Source organism: Elephas maximus, chromosome X, assembly GCF_024166365.1.
Source record: "Elephas maximus indicus isolate mEleMax1 chromosome X, mEleMax1 primary haplotype, whole genome shotgun sequence".
NCBI lineage: Eukaryota > Metazoa > Chordata > Mammalia > Proboscidea > Elephantidae > Elephas > Elephas maximus.
This window is the reverse complement of record NC_064846.1, coordinates 113435024-113462658: the sequence shown is the minus strand read 5'-3', so window position 1 is coordinate 113462658 and position 27635 is coordinate 113435024. Positions and strand designations below refer to the sequence as shown.

Here is a 27635-nt window from a genome sequence, read left to right as displayed (position 1 = left end):
GCCTCAGAAAGAGCAGGGTTTTTTTCCCTCTATTTTTCCTTTTATAACAAGAGGGAGAAATGGTCTAAGTTTAGCCATGGTGTCTGGAGACTATCTCCCCTACCTACTAGCCCCGAGATATTCCTGTGCTAGAGAAAATAACAGCTACCCTTTGAGAGGTCTACAGTGTCCTTAGGGGAGAGCCAACCCTCAATTAAGGCAGGAGCTTGGATAATTGTCCAAAGGCGAGGTTGAAGAATTAGAGTGCTCATCATCCAAGTGGGAGTTATCAGAGGGGACAGTGGGAAGTGTGTTGCAGGGGCAGAGGAAGGATGCGGGTGTAGAGTCAGTGCAAGGATGGATGTACAGGGACATATGGGGGTGAGGGTGTGAGAGATGTTGGATTGATGGAGAAATCTGCCTTTGAGTGTTGACGTTAAAGGGTTGGTGATTTTAGGCCTGGATGCTGTTGGTGAACGCAGACATTGAGGCTCAGAGAGATTTAAAAAATTCTTCACATTCATATAGCCAGGTGGTTATTAGGCCAGAATAAGAACCTAGGCGTGGCTGGCTACTACAAAATGATAGCTGTTTTTTCTCTGAAGCTGTTGTAAAACAGGTTAGCAGAGAGGCCCCTGTGTGCTGCAGTGCTGTGAATGATGACTGGACCCTCCCCTCTTCCCTTGTCCCCTTTCCCCTTCTCTTCTTCTGAAACAGATGCTTTTTCCCTAAGTGATGTGTTTTCTTTCATTGTGTGGCTGTATCCAGGGCAGGCCTTCAGTTTCCAGGGATGTTAGGCAGATGGAAGGTGTTGAGTACAATGACCAGACCTGTCATGGTAACATTGATACTGGAAAAAGAGGGAAGACTTGGGGCCTGTTCTTTTAAGGGAAATTCGACCCATTCACTTCTATTATGGGAACATATGTTTAGTCTAATTTCTACTATCTTATTTGGGTTTTATTTCATATTTATTGTTTATTTTGTTTCCTCTGACTTATTTTTTGCTAAAGTGACACTTAAAGAAAATCCTTCCCCAGTAATTAAAGTTATGTTGGTAGTTGCATTTATATTTCTATCAAACATATTTAAGACTATATTTCTCTATCGCTTTACCAAAGTTAAACAGCAAGTATTTTTTCTTACTTCCCGAAGTGAGACCTTTAGCATGCTTTCATGCTTTTGCTTTTCCAACGAACCCCATTGCTTGATTCCTGGATTTTGTTTAAATAATTTGGCATTTTAGTTCTGAGCAATTTCCTTATGATATGGTTTCTGAATTCTGGGAATTCTTTCTTAATATGTATTACACTACTTAGCCACATTATCAGCATTTTTTTTAGATTTGATGATAAGTATTCATAGATTTCCTGCTCATCAATATTTTTTCCCTAAGCTTGAGATCTTTATCCTGATTTAATTTCATTTTTGCGGGTATACTTCCTTGAATAGTTTTACCAGAAAGGGAGCACAGGTGGTAATCTGAAAATGCCTTTCTTTTACCTTCCATAAGAGTGATCTATTGGTCACTTACAGGAATTTTAGCTTGGAACACAGTCCCTTTTCTCAGAACTTAGTATTGGTTATTCTTCTGTCTTAAGTGTTTAAATTTGAGAAGGCTGTCTGGTTCTCTCTCCTTTGTTGGTAACTCCTTTTGTTTGGAAGTTCGTAAGTTTTTTCACTTTATCCTTGTAGTTCAGAAATTTCATCAGGGTATGCCCAGGGTATGTCTTTTTTTGTTGTTAATCTTTATGCTTCATGAACCTTTCTAATCTGAAGCCTCAGCCTATCTTCAATTTAAGAAACTTTCATCTATTACTTAAAAAACCATTGCTTCTCTATACCTTTTCCAGGAACTCCTGTTATTTAGATATTAGCTCTCCTGGGTCCATTCTCTACTTTTTATTCTAGATTTTCACTTCTTTGGGTTTTTGTTTGGTTTTAAGTGAGTTCCTCTCTTGATCTTCTAGTTTATTAATTTGCTAGTGTTTTTCACTAGATTACATCTATTGAATTTTTATTTATTGAATGTCAAGTTTCGGGAGTAATTTTTTTTCCTCATGAGGTTCCTTTGAAGTATCTTCTTGAATCTGCTTAAGAGTTTGCAGTAGTTTTTAAATTCTTTTTTTCCTACATTAGCTCTGCTTCAGTGGGAACCACCTGAAGTGATAGTGGACCTTGTTTTTGGACCCCCTCCACAAGAATTCGTTTAGCCCCCTTGTAGGTGGTGAGAATTAAGGAAAGCAGTTCTTCCCCAAGAGGTCAACTGTGAAGGGGATGACAGATAGGACTTCTCATTGAAGGGGGAAAGGCCTCTTGAGTCCTTGGGCTTTCTTAAGGCATGATTGGCAGAATTGCAGCTCTCTCCTCCTTGTAGCCAAGGGAGGCAGTAGGTTAGCTGAGTGGGGCAAGTCCCTTTGGAGGCAGTAATATGAACAGGGTCAGCAGGAAGGGGTAGTTCTGGCCCCATGTGCTGAGGGCGTCTTCCTCTACTTAGCTGGATGGGATTCCTCAGATTTTTTTCCCATGCTGCCAGCTTCCATATCTCAGTCTGGTACCAAAATTGTTGAGTTGCCCCAGCAGGAAGTTGGGGGAGAGAGAGGAGTCAGAAGTGCACATTCATGTAGCTCCCTTTACATAATTTCCTTAAGAATTTGAGTTTACATTGAAATAATGCTCCAAATATTGTATCCAGTACCTCCCTGGATGCTCTCATTGCCATCTGCAACTCTGTCTTGTACTGGGCCTAGACAGACACAGGGTCTGAGGCTTCTTTAGACTTCTAGTGTAGTCTTGATTAAGTTGTCATCAGATATTGGGTAGGTTGGTGATGGCTTGTTTTTCTCCTTTTTTGTAGAAAATAAAAAGCCAGGTAAAGGTTCCAGAGGCTGTACAAAGGTAAGTTGACCTCAGGTAAGGTGTGCCCATTGTTGGGGGTAAGGTCAGTAATAGATTGCCTGCCCTGGGAGAGGCCTACAAAAACAAGTAGAAGTTGGATGACTAGACAGAGCACTGCATTGGAATCAGAGGATCTGACTTTCTCTCTGGTCTGAGTGGCTACAGCACCATTTATTTATTTCCTACCATGAGCCATATGTTGCTTTTTGCTTGTTTTACATCAGTAGGGATTATTATTATCCCATCTTTTAGACTGGATTTCCTGAGTGAAGCAAATGTTAAGCACTAGACTACTAGCTGAAAGTTGGCAGTTTGAACCCACCCAGAGGTGCCTAGGAAGACAGGCCTGGCGATTTGGTTCTGAAAGGTCACAGCCTTGGAAACCCTATAGAGCACAGTTCTGCTCTGCACACCTTGGGTCACCATGAGTCAGAATCCACTTGACGGCAGCTAACAACAACATATTTTAGATGAAGAAACTGAGCCTCAGAGGGAGAAAATGTCTAGCTTCTAGATAACACAGCTGGGACTTGAATCTGCCTGATTCCCAAGTCCCTATTTCTCATGGAAAGGAGGGAGGCCAAAACATGAGCTTTGGCCCCAACTCCTGGATCTCCTTTTCTTACTGGGAAAGGTGTGGGCAAGTAAGAATTGGACTAGAATGGTAGTTCTCAAACTTTAACTAAAACCAAAACCAAACCCATGCTGTCGAGTCAATTCCAACTCATATAGGACAGAGTAGAACTGGCCCATAGTTTCCAAGGAGCACCTAGTGGATTCAAACTACTGATCTTTTAGTTAGCAGATGTAGCTCTTAACCACTACGTCACCAGGGTTTCCAAACTTAATTAGCCCTCCAGGATTACCTGGAGGGCTGGTTAAAACACAGAGTTTAGAGTTCCACCCCTGAGTTTCTGATTCAGGGGATCTGTTGTGGTATCTGAGAGCTTGTATTTCTAACAAGTTTCCAGGTGTTGCTGCTGCTGGCCTAAGGACCACACTTTGAGAACAACTTGGCTAGAAAGCTTTTCCCTCAGCCTTTACTTGGGAAACCTTCCCAGCTGCCTCCCTCTCCTCCCTGCCCCACTGTTGTGAAGTTCTTCAGTCAGTCCCTGCCTGGCTAGGAGATGGAAGGTCTCTCCCCAGCCAGATGGACGCATCTCAGGGAACAGAGCCCTTGTTTTTGCCTATTCCTCTCCTTTCTGTTTTTCCCTACAGTCACACTTCTCTGAGCAGCTTTAACCTCTGAGGGGTTGGGAGTGGTTTCCATGGATTCATTAGCTCTACTTTTTTTTTTTCTCTTGTGCGGTGAGTAGCCTGCAAAGCAGAATGGGAAGAAAACAGCCTGCACAATATCCCAGCTTGTTCACTCCAATGTTCACGCCAACCGGGAGGCTGAATTAAAGCACAAGAGGGTAAGCCCTTTACCTTGGGGGAGAGAGAGGACCTGGCTTGAATGCCAGCTCTGCAGAAGTGTTGACTAGAAGGGAAGAGGCCAGGGTTGTTAGGGTTGTTGAGGCTGGTTGTGCAAGGAGGAAGAGAGGAAAGTCACCTTTATACTTGATTTGGTGTCTGTTCGCCTACTTCTCACCTCCACGTCCATTGCTGTCTGGCTTATGCTCCCACTGCTGCACTGAAACTGCTCTTGCCAGCATCATCAGTGTATTCCCTGACATCATACCCATGAATAGTTTTCCTCTCACATCTTACCCAGATTCTCACAATACGAGATCATGCTTTCCTTGAAACATTCTTACTTTGACTTTCCTGTCATCTCACTCTCCTGGGTATGTTCTTCCTCTTTGACCAGTTTTTTTCAGTCTCTTTTGCTGCTCTTTCCTTTTCTTGGTCCTTAAAATGATGGAGTATCCTATGTCCTTGTTCTCTTTCCACCACTGGTCTTAAGTGATTTCCTCTGCCTAGAATGTATTCTCTCACAGTCTCACACACATCTTTTTATTTTTCTCTGCCACTTTTTCTCTTCTTTCATCCCTCTGTTATTGTTTCTATCTCTCAAATCCTCTGTTTCTCTCAATCCTGCTGTCATATGCTCTCTCTCCCTGTATCCCTGTTCCTCCCACCTCTGCCATGTCGCATTTTTTTCTTCTGTGTCACCCCTTCCCTGTTACTCTTGGTCCCAATGTATGTTCACTTGTTAGGTGGAGGAGATGAGAGAGAAGCAGCAGGCTGCCCGGGAGCAAGAAAGACACAGGCGCAGGACCATCGAGAGCTACTGTCAGGATGTCCTAAGACGCCAGGGGGAGTTTGAGCGCAAGGTATGAGAGAAGCCTTTATCCCTGGGTAGGCCTGGGTTTGCTCAGAGGAACTCTTGCCATTTTTCAGTGAAAAGAAAAGAGAGAATGTGAAATTGTTGGAGGGGATGTGGGGGAATCAGTGCAGAGAGAATGGAAGACAGTGTTAGGGACAGAGGGAGGAAGGATGAGAGGAAGATAAAGGGTGGAGGGGTGGGGGGAGATATGGTGTGAGTATGAGGGAAGAATTGAGAGACTGAGAAGGGGGCATATGTGAGGGGAATGTCATCTTCCATCTAGGGCTTCTCGTTATCTCTTTGTCATTTATTCTTATCTCACATACAGAATACTCACTTTCCAAATCATACTCCCTTTTTGACATAGTATACATTTTACCTCCCTGTTTCCCTGTCCCCTATAGATTGTTTTTTTCACACCTCCCTCTCACATTCCTCCCTTATTAAATGAATAGTTTCTTTTATAAGGGTCAGCACATAGGTTCCTATGAGGCATAGGTTAAAGATGTCCCAAATGTCCAACTTTGCAAAGCTGCTGTACCACTCCATCATCTCCAACATCAACTACTCCCCTCCCCTCAGTACTCTCCCTCCAGTCTTTAGGTTCCCTAACTTGCTGCAATGTCTCACAGAACTCACAGACCGTATAAAGGAAATGGCTTATGCTGTTGTGGAGGCTGGCGGGTCCCAAATTTGTGGGTCAGGCATAGGCTTCTCCTGGCCCACGTGGCTGCAGGGGCTGATGAACCCAAACAGACAGTTCATACCACAGGCTGCTGGCTCACAAGGCTGCAGAAGCTGGCGAATCAGGTCACACGACAGACCGCCGGCCCAAGGGGCTGTGAAGGCAGGCAAATCCCAGAATCTGCAGGTCAGACAGCAGGCCTCTGGCTTGAGTTCCAAGAACTGGAGATCAGTTGATCAAGAACCAGACACAGGATCCAGATGCAGAGAGAGAGAGCCTCATCAGAACACACACATATATCTTAGATACAGGCCCACACCCCAGGGAAGGGTGTAACTTTAGTAAGAGTGGGACTTGAGTTACACCTTCCTGCATGGCGTCAATCCAAGACACACCCTATACCAATCCTGCCTCGACAACATGTAGAGGTCAGGATCCACAGCATATAAAATGGGGGACAACCACACAGTATTGGGAGTCATCACCTAGCCAAGTTGACACACAACTCCAGCCATCACAGGTTCCGTATACCTTACTTATTTGCATAATCCCATTCACATCATTGTGTGTGAGTCACAAAGACTGTGGCTAGAAGGGCCATATTAAGTAATTCATTGCACCACACTTACACATTCATGCATACACACAGGCTTCTGGTAGCTGTTCTCTGCTCGAGCACACACATCCACTTAGGCACGCAAATGCACCATGTGTGGGTCTTCCATTCTTCCAGTTCCCAGCTTTGTTGATTAGTCAAAGCTACTTTCGGGTTGGCTGAGACTCACATGGCTTCCCCTGCTTCCCACGATTTCTGAAGCCATGGCTCTCCCTGTTTTGTCCCCTGGACTACTTTCATTTTCTCCTTTAGGAGGAAGTTTTACAGGAATTAAATACGTTTCCTCAGCTGGATGATGAAGCCACAAGGAAGGCTTATTATAAAGAGTTCCATAAGGTATGGAGACCCATTTCTTAAGCTCCTTTAAGGATGCCACCAATCCAGTTGCATCTTCTCTCCATTTCTGTTTTTCCTGACTGAGATGGGGACCTTTACTTTCATGGGCCTGCATGACTGCTACTCAATCCTCTCCCTGCTTCCATCTCCCTTGTTCTCTGTGCTGTAGGTGGTGGAATACTCTGATGTGATTCTGGAAGTCCTGGATGCCAGAGACCCATTGGGCTGCCGCTGCTTCCAAATGGAGGAGGCTGTCCTGCAGGCAAAAGGCAGCAAGAAGCTAGTCTTGGTCTTGAACAAAATTGGTGGGTGTTAAGCAGGATTGGGTAAGGCAGGGAAGAGTCTGAACTTTCTTGAAAGAGTGGCTTGGGACCAGATACTAAGACCAGCAACTCAGTGGTATTCTTAACAGTCATGCAAGGTAGGAATTCTTGTTCTGGTTTTCAAAGCCGGGAATCTGAAAGGTGAAGTCACTTCTCTAAAGAGACACATGCACGCACGCACACGCACACGCACGCACACACTAACAGAAGTTTGGAGTGGAGTCCAAGCCTGTCTGCCTTCAAGTCCCCTGTTCTGCCATTTTGAGCCTTATCTGTGACTGGACAACTCTGAAATCTCCTCTCTCCCAAGTTGGAGCCCAAAGACTGGTGTTTGGGAGCAGGGTGGAGGTGGGGGCAGCAAGGGGTATGACTAACCCTGCAGCCTGTAAGGCAAAGGGACAAGGAGATCACATGGGCTCAAGAGTTCCTCAGGTCTGGGTTTCTTCCCAGCCACGCTGTTTTCTCTAACATCTTGGGCAAATCATGTCACCTTTGAGAGCTTCAGTTTCTCTAGCTATAAAATAGGTAGTGATTGTTCCAACCTTACAGGGTTGTTTTGATAATTAATGATCAAGTGCTTGGTACATGGTCAGTATCTCACAAATGATAACTATTCTTGTCAGAGTTATTCTTGACGTTGAGAGGGGATGGGAAAGGCAATCTTTGGTAGGCCTTCGAAATCCTGAGCACACTGGCTTGGAAGGAGGGCACCTGACACCAAACAGCTAGTTTACCCATTCTCCCAAAGGGAACAGAGGCCCGTTCGGGAGGGCCAGCTGATCCCGTGGATCAAACTGTCCTTTCTAACTCCAGCCTGGAGACTGGAGAAGGGCCGAAAGGGCCAGGAGAAATATCTGTGGTATTGGTAGAAGGTGTGCCTAACCTTGGTTATGGGTGGAAGCTTCTTTGGAGTGAGCCATCAAGGTGATGTCATCCTTACCAGCCCCATCTGTTCCTATTTTCCCCAGACCTGGTCCCCAAGGAGGTTGTGGAGAAGTGGCTGGATTACCTTCGGAATGAGCTGCCAACTGTGGCTTTCAAGGCCAGTACCCAGCATCAGATAAAAAACCTGGTAAGCCTGTGTACAGGAGCATTCAGCCTCTTTCAGGATAGCCTGGGGCCAGGATTGGGGAGTTTGTGACTTAGACCAGGGTCTCCAGCCCTTTGGTAATTTAACTTTGAGCTTTTAGCTCTACTAGGTGACTTTTTAATATGAGTTTCATTTCATTCCTTCTTCATTAACCCTTTTTAGGAAACATATCGTTTTCAGTTGTAAGGGTAGTGCATACTGTCTAGAAAATTTGGAAAATACAGGTGAGTAGGATAGAGGAAAAGTCACTCGTGACTTAAACCAAACCCCTAGAGGTTAACTTTTTTACATATGTATGTCCATTCTTTTTTCTCTTAAAAACAAATCACACTACTTGCTAATTGTATCATTAATACAGAAATGTGTTTTCATCGTACAGTGTTAAAGTATTACAGAAACTGGTTGCTTCTGGGGAGAGAAACTGGGTGCACTGTGTGTAAAACTTAATTTATTAAATAAAAACTTTTTTTTCGCTAAAATTTATTAAAAAATAAGGGTAGAGAAAAATAAAATCAATTATAGGTAAAACTTAAATACCCTTTCACCAGTACCCCTAATTCCAGTCTTCTTTATCTATCTGTACCCAGCAGTAAGCACTATTGTCATTTTGGTACATATCCTTCTAGAATTTTTTTCTGTGCTTTTTATGTATATCCATGGAAAATACTGTTTGAGGGTGTTATAAGTGTTGTTCTACCACCTGCTTTTTTATTCTTAGAGATCCAACTTTTTGATTCTGCATAAAATTAGTTTCTAGTATTTCATTGTTATAACCAGAGCCTCAACAAAAACACTTGCATATGTCCCCTTGGCACATGGGCAATTATTTGTGTAGGTTAGTTACTGAGAGATGGAATGGCTGGCTTTATGCATTTTACATTTTATTAGATACAAATTGTCCTCCATAATGCCTTTACCAGTTTATCCTCCCAGCAGTGGGGTGGATGAATGTGTGAGATGGCCTATTTCCCTACACTCTTGATAACACTTGGTATCCTTAAACATTTTAATCTTTGCTAATCTGGGTAAAACATGAAACCTCTTTATAATTTTTTGTCTTTGATGCCAAAAGTGTTATAAGTATCCTATTCTAACAGCTGTATTTCATTTGCATTCTGTTTTAAGGATACAACTTTTTAACATGTTTCTTAATTGATGAATATTTAGGTTAATTCCAATTCTGCGATATTAGAAACAATACTGTGGTGAGTAAGTGAGGGAAGAGGAAGAGGAGAAAGGGCATTCTGGGCAAGGAAGTGGCCTCAGGAATAAAGACATTCAGGCTGTAATGGCCTTGTCCTGTGTGAGGAATCAAGGGAAGGTAGGCTGTGGGCCAGGCACCATCTCATCCCTCTAAAGGCAGGGCGGGTGGACATCCCATTGTACAGATGAGGGTATTGAGGCCCAGAGAAGGGAAATAGGATTTATTGGGCATAGTCCTATGAGAGGCAGAGCTAGAACTCAAACCTGGCCTGTCTAGAGGCCAGGGTCCCATTTTTTTTTAAGGGAGGCAAGAGACACAGAAGACTCAAGACGTTAACAGTCGCAAAACAGGCCTCGTAGGTCTCCAAGGGGAGCAGAGAAATTGTAGGCTATTCAGGACCTGTTTTGAGAAGCTTTCCATTTTAGGCTGAGGATCTTGATGACCACAGGGAATGTCTGAAAATTCCTGAGTACAGGAGGGACTTGGAAATCTGGGCTCAGACCACACCTCCCACCTGATACCTCTTCTGTAATACCCCTCATTTTCCAGAACCGTTGCAGTGTGCCAGTGGAGCAGGCCTCTGAGTCACTGCTGAAAAGCAAGGCCTGTTTTGGAGCTGAAAACCTCATGAGGGTTCTGGGGAACTATTGTCGCCTTGGTGAAGTGCGCACCCACATCCGTGTGGGGGTTGTGGGTAAGGCCTGGGGGTGGACATGGGGCCCAGGCTCCCACCTCACACAGGGACTTAATTGGGGAAAAGAATCCTAGGAACTTTGTATTTCCTTTTGGGGAATAGGCATCTGGTTCAGGAAGGGTTTTGTGATTTGTAATTTGGGTTGGTATGAGTGGGAAAGAATACTAATAATTACCGTCACGTTTTTTTTTATTGATGGTTAGTAGCATGGACTAAATGCATGGTCCTGGGCTTGGAGTTGGCACCATTTTATCTTACCAGAGCTGTGGGAGGGAGGGGTGAGCATCTCCCTTTTATAGATGAGAACACTGAGGCCTAGAGAAGGAAAAAGGGGCTTTTTTTGCACAGGACCCAGCCCTGTGCAAGACAAAGCAGAGGTGGGCCTGTCTAGAAACCAGAACAGGGGAACAGGAGGAGGGAAATTGAGAGAGACAGAGACAGATCATCAGGGGGAGAAATGAAGCTAAGAGAGAAAGACAAGGGAGAGCTAGATGCTGATATGCCTGGATAGACACAGAAGAAGACAAAAAGAATTAGGAAGCCAAATGGTGGGATTGTTGGGCAGTGGAAAAAAGGAAACACATTTAAATGACAGGCATGTAGAGAGAGGGAGATATGATTAGAAAGAAACACTAAAAAGGACAGAGACACAAACATATGCACAGAGACATGTAGGAAGGACTTTGAGACACCCCATGTATGTAGAGAGGCAGACACGCATACCCCAAGAACCAGAGAGAGACATACCCACAGAGATAGATTCAGAGAGAGAGAGACATACAGAAACCAAAAAAAAAAAAAAAAAAAACAACAACAAAAACCCATTGCTGTCAAGCCGATTCCAATGCATAGCGACCCTATAGGACAGTGTGGAACTGCCCCATAGGGTTTCCAAGGATCACCTGGTGGATTCGAACTGCCAGCCTTTTGGTTAACAGCTGTAGCTCTTAACCACTGTGCCACCTGGGTTTCCCACAGACAGGAACAAAGATATAGGCACAGAGGAACACATACATACTGATCTGTAAGCACATACAGATACACACATACAGAGACATGTATAGACCCAGAAGAGGCACACCTGGAGACAGATGTAGACAGAACCAGAGGCACAATGTGTGCAAACCAAGCCCTTCCCCCACACACCTATCCCAACTCTCCTTCCCAAAGCAAATATAGTTACAGAGAGACTGGGTACAGCAGGACACATGCCCAAATACACTACAGCCCTCAGACACAATCACATACCCAGAGTCACAGAGGCAAATACACAGGCATGTAAATATAAAGAAACAGGTATTTGGAGGGTTAGCGAGAGAGAAAAAGGCACAGTGAAACACATGGAGAGACATACAGAGAGATAAGCCCATAGAGTGAAGGAAAATGTACAGAGATTAAGAGGAGTCAACATGAAGAGGCAGAATTGGTGGGGTGGGGGACTCACAAAGAGAAAGGACAATGGTCAGAATGACAGACAATGTGACAAACCAGCAGAGAAAGAGGTGCTTAGGTACAGATACGCACAGAGACACACAGAGTTGGATATGGTAGAGAAAAAGACTGAGTGGGAGAGAAAGATGAAAAAGGAAAAAAGTGATATTTAGAATGAAAGTGGCTGAGAGAGTGATATACACGGGGTACACAGAGACACATGAGAGAGTGGTACACGGATATAAATTCTAGTACAGTGAGAATGAGAGACCCAGTAATGGAGAAAACACAGACGTTACAGGCCCAGAGGTTCTCACAGATACTCAGACAAACAGAAAAACATCACAGGCAGACACCTACACAGAAAGACCAGCATCTGGAGGTGTGTGCACCCACCCCACAACCCCCAGACAAATTGCGCACCAGTACAGAAGGTTTTCTGTTCCACAGGCACTTCCTGATGTCTGCCCTCTGTTGGACCACATCACAGAGACTTTGCCGTTGAGCACCTTTAGGCTGGTCATGGATAGGGGATGGGTGTCACATCTAAAAAGGGACATGTCTACCCAACATGCTCACAAATGGAGGAGAAGTGTAGAGAGGCCATCTAGGGACTTGGCCAGGGGTTGGGGTGGGAAGGCAGAAGGCCAGACTTCTGTCACTGGCTCCCCAGTGGCCTGGTCACTTCCTCTGCCTGGGCCTCTTATCTGAAGGGTCCTGAGCTACCTGCTGCTGCTTTGTAGGTCTCCCCAATGTTGGGAAGAGCAGTCTGATTAATAGCCTAAAGCGCAGCCGTGCGTGCAGTGTGGGAGCTGTTCCTGGAGTCACCAAGTAAGCACCTGCTTGCTTCCCCCCTCTACAATTCCGTGACCTTACCTTCCGCCTGACTCCTGTGCCTTCAGCCCCTGTCCCTTTCCTCAGCTTGGACTTAGCTCTCATCTTCCGGCAGGCATGGGGACTTGGTAACAGCCCTCATTTACCTGGCACACCCTAGGTGTGGGCCATACACCCAGCTGGGTTCCTCCCCCATTAACTCCTTAAATCCTGCTAACAACCCATGAAAGATTGGGCTACTAATAAGTAGCTCTATGTCTTAGATGAAGCATTTGAGGCTTGGAGAGTCATAAGATCGTCCAGGGTCTTGCAGCTCAGTCCTCAGTGTTGCTAGATTTGAATCAGTCTGAGGTCTGTAGGGCTTCAGAGTCCCCAGTCCTTTATCTTTCCCCCTCCATCTGTAAGACACCCTTACCTCACTCTTTATCCGTATTCGCTACCTGCCCCAACTTAGGCCCAACCTGAGACTGGGGCCTTCAGGATGCTAGATACATCTGGGCTCATGAATTGTCCTGCTTCCTCTTTTGTCTTCTCTCCTCCATCCCAGGTTCATGCAGGAGGTCTACCTGGACAAGTTCATCAGGCTGCTGGATGCCCCAGGCATTGTCCCAGGACCCAATTCGGAGGTGGGCACCATCCTGCGCAACTGCATCCAGGTACAGAAGCTAACAGACCCTGTGACCCCAGTGGAGACCATCCTGCAACACTGCAACCTGGAAGAGGTATGCAGGACCCCTTGCTAGTGCCCTGCCCCACTCCAGGGGCACTCCTTCGTTCTTCCTCATGACTTCTCTATTTTGTCCCTTAACCAGATTTCCAGCTATTATGGTATCTCTGAGTTCCAGACCACCGAGCACTTTCTGACTGCAGTGGCCCACCGTTTGGGAAAGAAGAAGAAGGGAGGCATATACAGTCAGGAAGACGCAGCCAAAGCTATCCTGTCTGACTGGGTGAGGTAAGGAGGGGGGCTGGGTAAGGTAAGGAATAGGCTGACTTCCTAGGTCCCAGGGCAGGGGAAACCAAAGCAGCAGGTCATGCCCTGATTGGGTGTTTATGCCCAGTGATTATCTAGCAGCTCAACTGCTTGTGTTTCAGAGGCCACTTTCTGGGTTTCCTCATTGTCCCTCACCCTTTCTGGCTTGGGAACTTATCCTCTGTCTGAGTGTTCATTTACTTTCTTAATGACATCACCATCAATTTTTTTTCCACTACCTCCCAATGCAGTGGGAAGATCAGCTTCTATACTTTACCACCACCCATCCACACTTTGCCTACCCATCTCAGTGCTGAGATTGTTAAGGAGATGACAGAGGTCTTTGACATTGAGGACACTGAACAGGCTAATGAAGACACCATGGAATGTAAGTGGGGATGGTTGGAGTAACTTACCCAGCACTTTGTCTTGCTCTAGTGGAGCTTCACAGGCCTGACAGCAAATCTCACATTTGACCACCCCCCTTCCCTTGCCCTACTCTGGCAATGGGAAAGTTGTTTAATCAGCTCTAAACTTCTCTTGCAAGGCGGAGAATTCTAATCTGGATCATGAGGGATGGCTTTGAGCTTTGGTATATAATGAAAGAAATCAGCAAAGTATCTGGTACACAGTGAGGTGTTCAGGAAATAGGAGGCTCCATTCCCCATTTCTTGGGACGTCGAATGGACTGAGACACTTCCCTCAAAAAACTTTTCTCTCATGTTGCCTTAGGCTTTTCCACAGGCATTTTATATCCGTTCTTGGATTTTCATTCTCATCCCCATTGGCCGATGAAGAATCTAAGTAACAGAAAGGTGATATTTGCTTGAAGGCACATAGTGGCTGGCAGAGGTGCATTCAAACCAGTTCTCCTGCCCTGTTGTTTTTCAAGTTCAGAGTAGCTAAGTGGTTGAAAGTATAGACTGCCTGCCTTCAAATCCAATCTTTGTTTCTTATTAGCTGTGTGATCCTGAACAAGTTACTTAATTTCTCCATGTCTGAGTGATGTCATCTGTTAACTTGTCCATGTCTCAGTGATGTCATCTGTAAAACAAAGATGGAACCTGATAAGATTGCAAAGATTCATTTAAAATGTGAAACACACCTGACATATAATAAATGCTCAGTAAATGTGAGCTGTTATTAAGGTGATTATTTGCTGGGGTACAGAGGTGTGACTTCCAGAAACTCATATAGGAAGTATGTTCTTTTCAGAAACTTTTGCCAGACACTACCCTCTGTAGCCCTGGCCTGTAGCTCTTGGTTCCTTCTTTAACCTATTGAAGAAAAGTGCTCAGTGCTCTCTGGGCCATCTGTGGACCTTCTTAGGGTAGTCGAAAAAGCCCTGGCTGGCCTGGCTTCTAGTTTTTCTGTTTCTTTCGAGGGCCAGTAGTTTTCCTTCTCAGGGGCTTATTGAGGACAAGACGACTTGCCTGCTTCATAGTTTATTCCCAATTTGGCTTTGGGCAAGTTAGCCCTCTTTCTGAATTTTTATTTCCTCTTCTATCAAATGGGCCTTTGGGAGGGATTATGATGATGCTTGACCCTGGCTAGATGTGAGGGCAAGAGTGACTCCATCATGGAGAATGCACTTTGGCAAAAGATTGAGGTCTAAGAAGTTGGGGAGAGGTTAGTGGTCAGGGGTTCTTAGAGGAGCTGGCCCTAATGCTGGTTCTTTAAGGGCAAGATTAGAAGGCCCAGGGAAGGGGATAGTGGGCAGAGTTGTAGAAGCAGGCATGAGGGTAGTATGCGCGTAGGGCAAGAGCACATCTGTGGATTGCTGTGGAGGACAGCTCCCGGCAAGCGGCCAGAGGGAAGAGGAGTGAGTTCCAGTTCTGAGGAGGGAATCCCACTGGCTGCCATTGAGAGAGTACCATGTCAGTCCAGTACTTTGTAAGTATCCTTTGCCGTGAGTCTCATGGTAGCCCTGTGTGATAGGGCTGTGGCATTCACATTTTCCAGATGAAGAACCCTAGGCTCAGAGGCAAGTGGAATGCGAACCCTGGTTTGCCCTAAGCAAAACCCATGCTTTTAATCTTTTGTGTCATGTGGTCTCCATAGGAACAAAAAAGCCCTCCTTCTTAGTCCTCTGGGCAGTGTCCGTATGTCCATTCCACTGAAGCCTGACCAGGGGGCTGGCAGCAAGTAGGAGCTAGGGCCCTGACAGTGGTGTTGGTTGTGTTAAAAGGCTTGACCACTGGAGAATCTGATGAACTGCTGGGTGACACGGACCCGCTCGAAATGGAGATCAAGTGGCTCCATTCTTCGATGATGAAAATAGCAGATGCTGTTGAAAATAAAACCACCGTGTATAAGGTACCTGTCTCCTTTCTTCATGGCAACCCTCTCCTCTACCCAGGACTGTGGGAAGCGGTAATTCCCTTTTGCCTGGCTCCCACAAGGTCTGCCTATGATGGTGGTGAGATGTGGGTTTTTCACTCACTTCCTGTGGGCTCCTTGGGACATTCTTTGTCAAGCAATGACAGGTCCAAGAAAGAGGCATGCTCTGTTAAGCACCTTTCCCAGCTCTGACTCCAGCTCAGAAAACAGGTACTATTACCATCTAGCCACCCAGCTGTCCAGGTTGCAAACCTGGGCATCCCTGACTCCTCCTTCACCCTAACTAGTATCCAGGATCCATCACCAAGTTCCATGGCTTCTCCCTCCTAAATCTCTTGAGAAGCTATCAGCTTTTTTTTTTATCCCTCCCATTCCCATAACCCTCTTCTAAGTTACAAACCCTCTCTCGCCTGGACATATGCATATGCCCCATGGTTTGTAATGGCCTGACCTGACCATGTCATCTGCCCTACTTAAGCTGCTTTCATAGCTCCCCAGCACCTACAAGAGCAAATCGATACACCTGATATTCAAGACCTGCATGGCATCATATGACTCCTGAAGGTTTTTTTTCAGCCTTTTCTGCCAGGTCCCCCATCTGGAGTTCACATTTTAGTGGGTTTTAGGCACAGACATCTGCATTATGATGGGAAACACACAGAATGAGGGTAGGGTGGAGGTTGGGAAAGTATGGCTGTAAGGGCCCCTAACCTATACTTGGGGCATCTGGGTGGTGCAAACGGTTAACACATTTGCTTACTAACTGAAAAGTTGGAGGTTTGAGTCCACCCAGAGATGCTTCAGAAGAAATGCCAGGCGATTCACTTCCAAAAAATCAGGCCACTGAAAACTCTGTGGAGCACAGTTCTACTCTGTGACACACATGGGGTCGCCATGTGTCAGAATTGACTCAGCGGTAACTGCTTTTTAAAAAATTTATACTTGGTTCAATCCACAACCAATTGTGGGGTTGATGCAGGATGGGGCAGCATATTGTTCTGTTGTACATAGGGTCGCCATGAGTCGGGTGCTGACTGAACAGCAGCTGCCAACCACCACCACCACCTATACTTGCAGGCCAGGGAAGCCTTCGTGGACAACTTGCTGCTTAAGCCACATCTTGAAGGCTGAGTCTCTGGGCAAGGGGGCAGAAGTATGTGGGCAGGGGCCTCAGACAATGCTCATGCCAAGACCCAAAAGGGTGTGAGCATGGCGGGGAAAGAAGAGTCTAAAGTCAGATCACAGAAGGCCTTGAGTTTACCTTAAACCATAGGTAATAGGAAAACAGGAGTCCCTGGATGGCACAAATGGTTAAATGCTCGACTACTGGCTGAAAGGTTGGTGGCTTGAACGCGTGTAGAGGTGCTTCATCTGCTTCTGAAAGGTCACAGCCTTGAAAATCCTAAGGAGCAGTTCTACTCTGCATGAGTCTGCACTCTGGTTGCCATGAGTTGGAATTGACTCAACGGCAACTAACAACAACAATAGGAAAACAGTGAAAGTTGGTTTTTTTTTTTTTCTGGGTCAGAGAGCTTTTATTTTTCTTCCATTTTATCTATTTATTTGTTTTAATTTTACTGTGACAAAATATATATAACAAAAAGTTTGCCATTTTAACCATTTTTCAATGTAGAATTCAGTATGACGCTAGCTATACTCACCATGTTGTAGTACCATCACCACTATCCATTCCAAAGTTTTATATCACCCCAAACAGAAACTCCCATCCTTTCAGCAACAATTCCCGTTTCCTCTAATCACCAACAAACCCCTGTCTCTATGCATTTGGTTATTCTAAATATTTCATATAAATGGGATCATATAACTCCTTTTATATCTGACTTATTTCATTCAGCTTAATGTTTTGAAGGTTCATCCATGTTGTAGCATGTATCATAACTTTATTTGTCTTTATGGACTTTATTTACATTTTTTCTTTTTGTTTATTTTTTGACTAAGTATTACATGTAATGGTATAGAATTTAAAAGGTACTGGTGGCATAGTGGTTAAGTGCTATGGCTGTTAACCTAAAGGTCAGCAATTCAAATCTGCCAGGCGCTCCTTGGAAACTATGGGGCAGTTCTCCTCTGTCCTATAGGGTCGCTATGAGTCGGAATCGACTCGATGGCAATGGGTTTTTTTTTTTAAAGGGTATATGGGGCCCTGGTGGCTCAGCAGTTAAGGACTAGACTGCTAAACAAAAGGTCGGCAGTTCGAATCCACCAGTTGCTCCTTGGAAACCCTATGGGGCAGTTCTACTCTGTCCTGTAGGGTTGCTATGAGTCGGAATCAACTCAATGGCAGTGGGTTTGGTTTTTTTTTTTTTTTTGAGGGGAATATGAGTTCCTGGATAATGTAAATGATTAATGCGTTCGGCTGGTAACCAAAAGGTTGGAGTTTGGAGTCCATTCAGAGGCACTTCAGAAGGAAGGCCAGATGATCTACTTCCAAAAAATCAACCATTGAAAACCCTGTGGAGCACAGTTCTACTGTGACAAACACAGGGTCACTATGGGCAAAGGGCATACCCTGAAAAATAAGTCTCTTATTTCTGTATCCAAGTCACCCTGTTCCCTCTTGGAGACAGTCACTGTTAGCAGATTTTTAGTGTCCTTTCAGAGTTATTCTGTATTTATACACATACACTGTTGTGGTCGTCTGGTACTGCTGTAACAGAAATTCCACAAGTGGATTGCTTTAACAAACAAATTTATTTGTTTAGGAGGCTAGAAATCCAAATTCAGGATGCTGGCTCTAGGGGAAGGCCCTTATCTCTTCAGCTCATTTTCTTCTTCCTTGGAGATCTCTACGTGGCTTGGCATCTGTCTTCCCCCATCTCTGCTTCCTTAACCTGCTCCTTTTATATCTTGTAAGAGATTGTCTGAAAACACACCCCACATTAATCTTGTCTCATTAACATAACAAAGACAGCCCATTTCGAAATGGGATTATAACCACAGGCATAGAGGTTAGGGTTTACAACACGTATTTTTGGGGGACACAATTCAGTCCATAACACACATGCACATATACATACGAATACAAATACTTATTTTAATTTGAAGAGTAGCATGCTATTCACATCGTTCCCGTACCTTGTCTATTTCACCTAGTCTATTTTGAAGATTGTTCTGTAGGATTACTTAAAGAGCTGGTCCTTTATTTATTTATTTATTTAATATCTGGAAGAGTTTCTTAGCAGGGAAGTGACATAGTCACTTTGTATATTAGAAGGATCACTCTGGTGGCTAGGGTAAAAATCAGGTTAGAAAGAAAGGGGCCAGGGTGAAGGCAGGAACCCAGGAAGGAAATTGTAGCCTGTAGTACATGAGAGAGGATGAAGCTTGAACTAGAGCAGTGACAGGAATCACATTATTTCCATCTTCACACAGTTTCAGAGGTTCTCCTGTTGCTTGCAGGAAAACCAGCCTAAAGTTGTGTATTCAAGACTGTTCCCCCGCCAAATACTATTTCTCACTGAGCCCACAAGTCCCCAGAACATAACCTCAAGAACCTGAAGTTCCCCGTTCTATACTACGTTACAGATTCAGGTTCAGGGTTCTCAGCAACGCCACCCCATTGCACAATTCCAGGGGATACCATTTAAGTATACTATATTGTGAATGGTGCCACCCCTTAACACCAGAGTTGTGCAGTGTGGTACCCTTTCTGAAACCCACCCCATCTTGCCTTTTCTCCACTATAGTGTAGTGGGTGGTCACACATAATAAGCTCTGGAGCCAAACCACTTGGGTTCCAATTTACTCCACTGCTTACTACCTTTGTGAGTTTAGGCAAGCTACTCACCCTCTCTGTGCCTTGTTTGTAAAATGGGAATAATAATAGTCCTTGCTTCAGAAGGTCATAGCATTGCAAGGATTAAATGAATTAGTACATATATATAGTACTTAGAGTAATGGTACCTGGCACAATAGTAAGCTTTCTGTCTGTATTAGTTGTTTTTAAAACACAAGAATGTTTACTATTACTGTCGTGTTAGCTTTTACTACCCATGTATACCTTCCGCTCCAGCCAAACAGAAACCCTTTTTGGTGCCCAGGTATGCTTTGTACTTTTCCAGTGTTCAGTCAGGAATGCTGTCCCCATCAGAAGTATGTGTTAACCCACTCCCCTTTCTTGCCAACCTATGGGTCACAAATCCTTTGTCTTTCTAATGGGCAGTTACCACACTCTGTTTTGTGGATAGTTGTTTCCTTTTTAGCCTGGTTACTTCCTGAAGGCGGAACTGAATTTGACTCATTTTTCTGTCCCTAGCATTGCCCCACACAGAGCTAGGCACAAAATAGGTGTCAGAAAATATTTGTTAAATTGAATAAGTGCTTGAAAGGCCACTTAAGCAAAGAATCATTGCTATTGATAAGAAACTCTACTTTTTCATTTTATGCTTGTAAAAGCCATGTAAGCTACCCATTATCGCCCTCAGATGAGCAAAGTGAGACTGAGAGGTTAACTAAGCACCTGCTAATCTGTCGGTGGAGCCAGAATTGGAATTTAGTTCTGCATGGCTCCATACTCAAACCTATCTCTACCTCTTCTGCAGAAGTCTTTGGAGGTACTCTGGGGGCCAAGGCCTCACCGTTGTCTTCTCTCTCCCCAGATTGGCAGTCTCACTGGGTATGGTACCAATCCAAACCTGCGTCAGGTGGGGTGGGCTAAACGCAGTATCAACCACTGTCCCAAGAATTACAGCATGGTGGATGTCTGCCCAGTGGACCGTCGCCCAGTGCTGCAGAGGATCATGGAGACAGACCCTCTACAGCAAGGCCAGGCTCTAGCATCTGCCCTGAAGAATAAGAAGAAGAAGCAGAAACGTACAGGTGGGTGTCAAGGTGGGGGCACCTCAATACCCCTGACTCAAAAAGGGGCTCACCTGGGCTGGTTTACTGATGGCACCTTAATGAGTAGTAACTTTTTGACATTTGAAAGCTGAGCCCTGGGGCCTTTGAGTGAATCTCTGTAAGTTCAGCTAGAGGTTTTGTTAAAACACAAATTTTGGGGCCCCAACCCAGGGTTTCTGATTCAGTAGGCCTGCTGTGGGGCCTGAGAATTTGTATTTCTAACAGATCCTCAGGGGATGCTTCTGGGAACCATACTTTGAGAACCACTGTAGTAGTCTATGCATCAGTTAGCCACTGTTTATTTATCAGGTGTTTTCTGTGCTGGGAAGTTCATAGACTCTAATTTTTACTTAATCATTAGGTAATGCATTCAAAATCCAAAAGGTACAAAAGAGTATACTGTAAAATGTCTTTCTACTATCCCCGAGCCATCTAGGCCTCTCAGAGACAAATGATTAGTTTTTTGTATCTCTTTTCTGAGATATACAAGCAAATGATGTATATATTCTTCGTTCCCTTTTTCCACACAAATGCTAGTCTACTGAACACACAGTATTGTCCAGTATTTTTCCACTCAATATATCTTAGGGTTATTTCCAGATCAATACACAAAAAAACTTCCTCTCTCATTTTAATGGTGGTCCTTTGTGTGGTTGACCCATTCAGGTCTTAATGGTATACTCATCCTCATTGTAACTTGTTGCAGAGGTCTTACCTTCACGTAATAAGTGAGGAAACTGAGGCTGAGAGACATTAAGTGACACACACAAGGTGAGATAAAGAGTAATATGTAGAGCCAAAATATAAGCCTAGGGTTGATTGAACCCATGAGTAGGCTGTGTTCCATAACCCTACATTTATTCTTGGCCTGACTCCACGCTGAGTCCTGGGAGTCCAGAAATGAATTGCCCTTGAACTCTTAGTCTTGTTGGGGGATGGGAAAGAGACAATAGACACTGATAACAGTGATCAGTGTGAAGACACCGTCAGCAGGGGTGGATTAACCAGCAAGCTAGGTATGCACGTGCTTAATTGTGTTTACATGCTAGTCTGTAGTGAACAATTTCATGTGGGTTTCACCACATCTTTGGTGTCGCAAAAACAGGTGAAATTGTGTACTACAGATTAGTAAGTATACACAAGGAAGCCCTTGTGTACCTTGTATTGGGGTAATCAGTCCCTGCGAGAGCAAGCACAGTGAAGGAACCTAACCCAGTCTAGGGATGGTGGTGGAGTAGGCATGGTCAGAGAAGGCTTTCTGGATGTCTGAGGAGAAATCCTGAGGAATAAGGTGTGGCTGGAGGATAGAAGGTGGTGAGCGGTTCAGGCTCAAAGCTCCCACTATCGTGCCACCTTTTTGCTGTGAGAGTTTTGTTTTGGGTGTAATGACAGAGTGGTAAGTTCAACACAGTATAAAAATACAAATGCTGTTTTGAGACTAAACTTGTTGCCGTTGAGTTGATCCCGACTCATAGCAACCCTACCGGACAGAGTAGAACTGCCCCATAGAGTTTTCAAGGAGTGGCTGGTAGATTTGAACTGCTGACTTTTGGGTTAGCAGCTGAGCTCTTATCCACTGCACAGCCAGGGAAGGGATAAAAATACTTGGAGCCAAGTGAGTCTGACACCCCAAGACAGAAGCCATGATGGGGATGATCATTTCACAGATAGACAAATGGGCCTACCTCTGAGGTTGAGCAGTGGCTGCCAACAGCCCACCAGCTGTTTTGTTTATTGTTGGGGGCAAGTGAGTGAGTTTGAAGGCTTGTTGCAGGCTAAGGTAAATGTGTAACAGCTCCGACAGTCCTCTGTCTTCCCTTGGCAAGCCAGCTACCAAGTGACTGCCTATATTTCTCCATCTGCAGATAAAATTGCCAGCAAGCTGTCTGATTCCATGATGTCTGCCCTTGACCTCTCTGGCAACGCTGATGACAGTGCTGGTGACTGATGTCATCCCCACCCCCAGCACCAATTCCAGTGGGATGGAGCAGTATGGATGAAACGAAATAGTTTGCCTCTCCTTGAAGCACCTGCATATTAAAAGAATCCCTACCTCATCGTGCCTCCCACTGTCCCCTCCATTATCTTCAGTAAAAAAGAGTCCCAAAAGGCTGGAGTTGGCAAACGCAATACTCTTTATTTAACCAACACTCTTTGTTTTACAAGAGAAAACAAATGTCAGCAGTGCCCAGATACTAACAGTTTATCCCCATCATCATTCCCTGGGGTCCCACTCCCTAGATTGGGCTTGTCTGAGAGCTGATCGCTCACAAAACCCTATTGTCCTCTTGGAAAGCTGAACATGAATCTAGAGGCTAGGCTGCTGGTGGACCTGGATGTCCCTGTGAGGGTGATGATTTCTTTACTAGTCCATAAGAGATCTCAGCAGCAAGACATTTTTGCAATGAATTGCAAGGCATGTATCTTCCTTCCAAGTCCATATATTCTCACCTGGGTGGCAGTTGGGAACAGTGATGAACCTTCTGTGTCTCTGGAAGAGTTGGGGAAGAATAGAGGAAGAAGAGAACAAACAAGCCTGGCTGGTGCTGAAGTGTGGTGGGCACTACCTCATTTCTTAGGAAGGGAAAACAAGTCACCTGTTGGTCAGGAGGCTGGGCACTTTAGGGTCAAGCCCCACCTTGGGACATTTCTGGCCTGGGTTGGCAAAATATCTTTAACTGAAGTACTTTGGCTGGGCCCTGCCCTTGTGTGACCACGTCTTATCCAGCACCAGTGTTTGAATTCCATAATTCAAAAGGATCTGTTCACAGACTGCATCCTCAAGAGAGATGCTGTCTTGGGAGGGGAGTACAAGGGGTGGAGAGATGCACCAGCCAACTTCTTTACCAGTGTCTGGAAGCCACTTGATTAAAGTGCAATTAGCCACCACCTTTGGGAGAGCCTACTTCATCAGACAAGGGCAGTGGGCGCACAGTGCCAAGGGCCCTCAGAAATCGACTGGGATAGATGATTGCAGCAGAAACAGTCTTGCTTTACCAGGGGTTCTCTTGGTTATGCATACAACTTCAGTTCCCAGCAATCTACCTAAGACTGGACAAATTTGAAGGGGGCGGGAATTGGATTGCTTCAGTCTTCACCCCTTACCGTAAACATAACACTCTCTTTGGACCCACAGCCACATCTTAGCCTTGTCTTCACCTCTGCCTCTCATGCTAGCACTTTAACTTACCTATCCAAATCCTTTGAGCAGAAGCCCAGGCCTATTCTTTTCAGGTATGTGGAGAGTCTTTGGCTGCAGGCCAGCCTAGCAGGGGAGCACAAACCACTCTTGGCATTCCGCTGCAGCCCATATTAAGTAGTGAAGCCAGGATTGGAACCCAGGTGTAATTAAAACCCTGCACAGGCCCTTTCCTCTGCATTGTACTACCTCCTTAACAAAGGGACATTGATTAGGTACCTACTGTGTGCCAGCCTGTTATCAAGTCCTTTAAATGCATTTTCTCTTTTTTGGTTTAAAATTTATAAAAGTTCATTTTCTGTTTTGTAGCCATAGTAGAATCTTGCTAAAATTCCAGTCTCAGAGTCCCCTTGGATGGGGTCCAACTTACTTCACCCTATCTCATTATCAAACTCTCCTGGTAGGTAATAGTGTTATAGTGGAAATTGGATACCAGGACAGCTAAGACCATTTTACAACCATACAGCATTCCATAATAAAACATTAAAAATGTTTTCTGCTATCTTAAGAAATCCTGTTAAGTACTGGAAATAGAAGTGTCTAGATGAGTAAGGATGGTGCAGGACTTGGTAGTGTTTCATTCCGTAGGTATGAATAAATACCAGAGAGATTGCTGGAATATGTGGAATTATATGTTTAACGTTCTGTGAAACTGTCAAACTCTTTTCCAAAGTGCCTGTACCATTTGGCATTCCTATCAGCAATGTTTGAAAGATTCAGCTGCTCCGTATCCTCTCCAGTACTTTGTGTTCTTTTTTTTTTACATAAGCTATTTAATAGGTTATGTAAAAAAAACAACGGTTACCCAGTTGTTCCAGCAGTATTTGTTGAAGAGGCTATCCTTTCTCCATTGCATTACCTTTGTTCTTTTCTCAAAAATCGGTTGTCCATATGTGTGTAGGTTTATTTCTAAAATCTCCATTCTGTTCCATTGATGTATTTGTCTTTATGCCAGTACCACAGTTTTGATTACAGTAGCTTTATAATAACTCTTGAAATAGCCCTTCAACTTTGTAGTTTTGTCTTTCAGAGAATGTCATATGAGTGGAATCATAGTATGTACCCTTTTGAGACAGGCTTCTTTCGCTCAGTATAATACATTTGAGATTGATCCATGTCGTATGTATCAGTGGATGGGGAGCATTATTCAGCCCACCACAGATGCAGTTTGCTAAATTTTCATTTAGAAGTTTTACATCTGTGTTTATAGGGGATATTGATCTGAAATTTTGTTTTGGCTATTTAAGTCCTTTTGTGTTTACTGTGAATTTTAGCTTTTCTGTTTCTACAAAAAAGCCTGCTGGGATTTTGACTAGGATTGCATTAAATCTATAGATAAATGGAGAGAATTGAGATTTTAATAATGTTGAGTCATTTGGCTCCTGAACAAGATATATTTCCCCATTTGTTTAGGTCTTTAATTTGTAGTTTTCTTTCACACCTTTTTTCATATTTGTCCCTAAATATTTCATATTTTGGGGTGCTATTGTAAATGGTATTTTTAAAGTTTAAATTTCTAATAGTTCATTGATAAAACCAAACCCACTGCTGTTGAGTCGATAGCAACTCAGCGACCCTTTAGGACAGAGTAGAACTGCCTCATAGGGTTTCCAAGGCTGTAATCTTTATGGAAGCAGACTGCCACATCTTTCTCCTGCGGAAAGGCTGGTGGGCTTGAACTGCTGACCTTTTGGTTAGCAGCCAAGCACTTAGCCACTGTGCCGCCAGGGCTCCTGGTTTATATAAAAATACAATTGATTTCAGTGTACAGGTATTTTATCCTGCAACCTTGCTAAATTCAACAAAAGCCAGTAGCTTTTTTTTTTTTGTAGATTTTATTGGACTTTTTATTTAATTGTCATCTGTGAATAAATATGGTTTTCACTTCTAATCTATATGCCTTTTATTTCTTTTTCTTGTCTTATTGCAGGGACTGGGATTTCCAGTACTATGTCGAACAAGGAAACCCTGGTGGCATAGTGGTTATGTGCTATGGTTGTTAACCAAAAGGTTGGCAGTTCAAATTCACCAGGCACTCCTTGGAAGCTCTATGAGGCAATTTTACTCTGTGCTATAGGGTTGCTGTGAGTCGAAATTGACTCGACGGCAACGAGTTTTATGTTGAATAAGAGTGGTGAGCATGGACACCCCTGTCTTGCTCCTGATTTTAGGGGGAAAACATTCTGTCTTTAAGCATTCAGTTTGATGTTGGTCAGATTTTTTTGTATTGCCCTTTATCAGGATGCAGTGCCAAGACGTTTTTTTCAGGAATGGATGTTGGATTTTTTTAAATGTTTTTCTGCATCTATAGAGATGATCCCATAGTTTTCCTTCTTTAGCTTGCTTTTGTGATGAATTACATTGATTTTCTAATGTTAAACCAACCATGCATTCCTGTGATAAATCCCACTTGGCCATAATGTATTATCCTTTTAATATATTGTTGGATGCTGTTAATAGTTTTCTATTGTTGCTGTAACAAATTACCATAGACTCAGTGACTTAAAAAAAACCCCACAAATTTATTGTCTTATAGTTCTGGAGGTCAGAAGGCCCAAATGGGTTTTGGTGGGCCAAGTGAAAGTGTTGCCAGGACCATACTCTCCAGAGTTTACAGAGCAGAATCCATTTCTTTGCCATTTCTGGATTTTAAAGGCCACTTACGTTCCTTGGGTCATGGCCCCTTACTCCATCTCCAAAGCCAGCAGTCTATCATCTTTTCTCTGACCTCTGTTCCATCCTTACGTTTTCTCTCTCTGACTCTGATCCTCCTGCTTGTCTTTTCTAAGGACTCATGGGGATTATATCAGGCCTACCAGGATAATCGCCCCATCTCAAGATCCTTAACTTAATCATAGTTGCGAAGTTCATTTTACTATGTAAAGTAACATATTCACAGGTTCTGGGGATTAGTATATGGACACTTCAGCGGGGGCGGGGGGGACCTTATTCAGGCTACCACACGTGCAATTTGCTAAATTTTCATTTAGAATTTTTGCGTCTGTGCTCATAAGGGATATTGGTCTGAAGTTTTCTTTTGTTGAACGTCTGGTTTGGTATCAGGGTAATGCTGGCTTCATGGAGTGAGTTGGGAAGTGTTTCTACGTCTTCTGTCTTTTGGAAGAATTTGTGTACAATTGATATCATTTCTTAAGTGTTTGGTAGAATTCACCAATAAAACCATTTGGACCTAGAGTTTGGTTTATGCTAAGGTTTTAAACTACAATTTCTTTGATAGATATGGTGCTTTTCAGATTATATTTCTTTTTGGGTGAGTATTGGTAGTTGGTTTCTTTGATGAGATTTCTTCATGTAAGTTGTTAAATTTATTGCTATAAAGTTGTTCATAATAGTATCTTATCATCCTTTTGTAGAAACTGACAAGCTGATTCTAAAATTCATATGGAAGTATAAAGGACTTAGAATAGCCAAAACAACTCTGAAAAAGAACAAAACTGACTAACACAATGTGATGTCTCCCCTCTTATTCCTGATATTGGTAACCTATCTTCCCTTTTTTGGCCTTGATCAGTCTGCGCAAAGATTTATCAATTTTATTGATCTTTTCAAAGAACCAAATTTTGGTTTAATTGACTTTCTTTACTGCTTTTCTGTTTTCTAGTTCATCGAGTTCTGCTTTGATCTTTATTATTTCTTTTCTTTTCCTTACTTTGGGTTTAATTTGCTCTTTTTCTAGTTTCTTAAGTAGGAAGCTGATATCATTTTAAAAATTATTTTTGTTGAGAATATACTCATCAGAACATACATTAATTAAGCAATTTCTACGTGTACAATTTAGTGTCATTGATTACATTCTTTGAGTTGTGCCACCATTTTCACCTACCTTTTCTGAGTTGTTCCTCCCCCATTTACATAAACTCACTGTCCCCTAAGTTTGTTATTT

The 27635-nt window shown here is 43.8% G+C and overlaps 1 protein-coding gene across 1 annotated transcript in view; it reads left to right on the top strand.

The window, feature by feature from the left end:
* Positions 1-27392, top strand: part of GNL3L (G protein nucleolar 3 like) — a 32676-nt gene extending 5284 nt beyond the window's left edge. The window contains exons 3-16 of the mRNA XM_049872599.1: positions 2837-2877; positions 4194-4292; positions 5037-5153; positions 6700-6783; positions 6953-7088; positions 8075-8178; positions 9950-10094; positions 12269-12356; positions 12907-13081; positions 13172-13314; positions 13584-13720; positions 15521-15648; positions 20292-20511; positions 22398-27392. Coding sequence (XP_049728556.1) covers positions 2837-2877; positions 4194-4292; positions 5037-5153; positions 6700-6783; positions 6953-7088; positions 8075-8178; positions 9950-10094; positions 12269-12356; positions 12907-13081; positions 13172-13314; positions 13584-13720; positions 15521-15648; positions 20292-20511; positions 22398-22480 — 1700 coding nt within the window. The 3' untranslated portion in view covers positions 22481-27392. The remainder of the gene's footprint in view (positions 1-2836; positions 2878-4193; positions 4293-5036; positions 5154-6699; positions 6784-6952; positions 7089-8074; positions 8179-9949; positions 10095-12268; positions 12357-12906; positions 13082-13171; positions 13315-13583; positions 13721-15520; positions 15649-20291; positions 20512-22397) is intronic.
* Positions 27393-27635: the final 243 nt, after the last annotated feature.